Raw genomic sequence first — 2854 nt, 5'->3', positions numbered from 1 at the left:
AAGACAAATATAACGTAATTATGTTATAAAAAGAATAAATTAATTGCATCTTTTATCTAGTAGTTAAGTCTTGGATCTTAAAATATATAATGAAATAAAAAATTATCTGTTTATTTTAACTATATAATGTTATATATTAAAAAGAAATTTTGTTTTTAAAAACCTCTCAATGACAATTTTGAGTATACTTATGGAAACATAGCTTTAATAACAACAAATCAACAATATTTTGGATACGCTGTAATTATGGGTGTTTTTAACATCTATTATTATAACAAATAAAATATAATTCGTCTTTGAATTATATAAAAACAAAATATTTTAAATTATACAAATATTAAATCTGAATATTGTATTGATTTCTATTAAAACTTAAAATAAAATCTATACCTAATGTAGTCGACTTCTATAGCTAAAATATATAATATCACATAAGATACAAAATGTTTTAATTTTTAATTAATGAATATGGTTAAATTTATTGAGTTTTTAATATAAATAAAAATACACTTAACCGAAGCAGTCACAAATTATTACACAAATTGAATTACATATTTTAAGAGTCTAAATGTTTACTACACCATTGACAATTCTGGTACATAAATTGGATGAGATATATTTATAATTTTACCAAAAATTAATTAGGTACTCTAATAGTTAAGTTAAATTAAATTAACAGTGACTAATATTCCTAAATAAGACTATTTACGATATATTAGGCAGAAAATAATATTAAATTTTCTCAACAAAGCTTGATGGAAACAAACCACTTTTACCGGTTCTCAATAATGTTCCCCTATACCACCCATCTTGCCTAATCTTATGTACATATAAAATATCTCCTACTCGGAGTTCTAGTTCATACTCACTATTTGGTGGATATGCAACAATACATCTGCACCTAAAAATGAATTTCATTATAGTTAAATCTTAAATGTGTCAGGTGGTCATAATATTGTAGATTAAAATGGTGGGCAAATGGGTACCGCACTGCTGTACAGTAGGTGTAGAATGGTTCACTGTAATGGATATGTTAAATTTTAATTCAATGATTTATTATTGTACACAAAAAAACAATTCTTAGCTGAGATGGCCTGTATCAAGTATATTACATGATATATTTTTGATAATGCTATTGAAGTAACTTATTTAACTATTAGTATAACAACAGGTTGATTATTTTTTGAAAAAATCATGTCGATTATTAAAATATTAAAAATATTTGATTATTACAATATTATTATGTACTAGCTGAATATGTGCAATATGTTGCCCGTTAAATGTACCAACTTTATATGACTCAAACTTTGTTCAATTCGCTATTTAATATTCAGTGTATGGTGTTTAAAATTAATCTTAATTTTTCCATTGCCCGGAATAAAAATTCTGATTCGCAGCAGTATATTATATATCTACCTGCGGTTAATCGCGGACCCCTAGTTTGTACGTAAGTGTATGATTTAACTCTAAAGTACCAAAGTTATATCAAGTTTGTCATATTCTACATTTCTACCTATGGTGGATTAATATAATCAATAGTTGATCTCGTGCACTTCGTTTCCCGACAACCAATAATTATTATAATAGCTTCAAAAGCCACGGCAACCATTTATAAACAAAAATTTCCGTCGGAAATCTCAAAATTACTGTTTGAGCACCTCCCGGGGTTAGTTCTCTTCCTTTTTAAATTATTCTATCTTCTTTATATACAAAACATTCCATCGGAAATTTCAAAATAATATGCAATTGGTTGCCATGGTAATATGGACACACGCACCGACGGAAATCTCCAAATAATATATAATTGGTTGCCATGGTAATATGGAGACACACACCGACGGAAATCTCAAAATAATATATAATTGGTTGCCATGGTAATATGGACACACACACCGACGGAAATCTCCAAATAATATATAATTGGTTGCCATGGTAATATGGAGACACACACCGACGGAAATCTCAAAATAATATATAATTGGTTGCCATGGTAATATGGACACACACACCGACGGAAATCTCCAAATAATATATAATTGGTTGCCATGGTAATATGGAGACACACACAGATGGAAATCTCAAAATAATATATAACTGGTTGCCATGGTAATATGGACACACACGCCGACGGAAATCTCAAAATAATATATAATTGGTTGTCATGGTAATATGGACACACACACCGACGGAAATCTCAAAATAATATATAATTGGGTGCCATGGTAATATGGACACACACACCGACGGAAATCTCAAAATAATATATAATTGGTTGCCATGGTAATATGGAGACACATACACACCCACATTCAATCACATTTTTATATATATAGACTGACAAAAAATAATAATACAAATCAACAAACGCCATGTCGCTAGGTGTTCACTTAAAAGACCATAACTCTGGAACCACTTATCGCACAGCGTACAAACTTCACAGAAATCATCTACATATCAATCTTAATATGCCGTGAAATTTTTATCAAAATCAGTTCCGTGGATCTTGAGTTATAAAATGTATTCAAAATGTACAATCATTTTTATATATATAGATATTTCTATTATATACCTAATATTATTGTTATTATTTTTTGAGTCAGTAACAACTTGCATTTGAATCGTCTGATAAGGTTCACAGTATAAATAGGTAATAACTTTAAATTAATTTAAATATTTTAAAAATGTCATTGCATAAATTAAGATTAAAAAAGTTAGCAAGTGGGCACCCCTCAGAAAAATTAGAGCTTTAAATGCTCATAAAAAAATTAATATTTCTTTCCAGTAAAATTTGTTAAAATATAACGACTTATGAGGTATCATGTATTCAATTTTCAAATCTTAGATAAGTTATGAG

General features: G+C 28.2%; 1 protein-coding gene across 2 annotated transcripts in view; it reads right to left on the bottom strand.

The window, feature by feature from the left end:
- Window positions 1-580: 580 nt before the first annotated feature.
- LOC100160014 (E3 ubiquitin-protein ligase SH3RF3) overlaps window positions 581-2854 on the bottom strand; it is a 19045-nt gene continuing 16771 nt past the window's right edge. For both annotated transcript variants that reach the window (XM_001946759.5, XM_008182227.3), the window contains one exon: window positions 581-901. In XM_001946759.5, coding sequence (XP_001946794.1) covers window positions 733-901 — 169 coding nt within the window. In that variant the 3' untranslated portion in view covers window positions 581-732. The remainder of the gene's footprint in view (window positions 902-2854) is intronic.

The sequence above is a fragment of the Acyrthosiphon pisum genome, unplaced genomic scaffold (assembly GCF_005508785.2).
Source record: "Acyrthosiphon pisum isolate AL4f unplaced genomic scaffold, pea_aphid_22Mar2018_4r6ur Scaffold_21966;HRSCAF=25449, whole genome shotgun sequence".
NCBI lineage: Eukaryota > Metazoa > Arthropoda > Insecta > Hemiptera > Aphididae > Acyrthosiphon > Acyrthosiphon pisum.
This window is presented reverse-complemented; position numbering and strand designations above follow the sequence as displayed.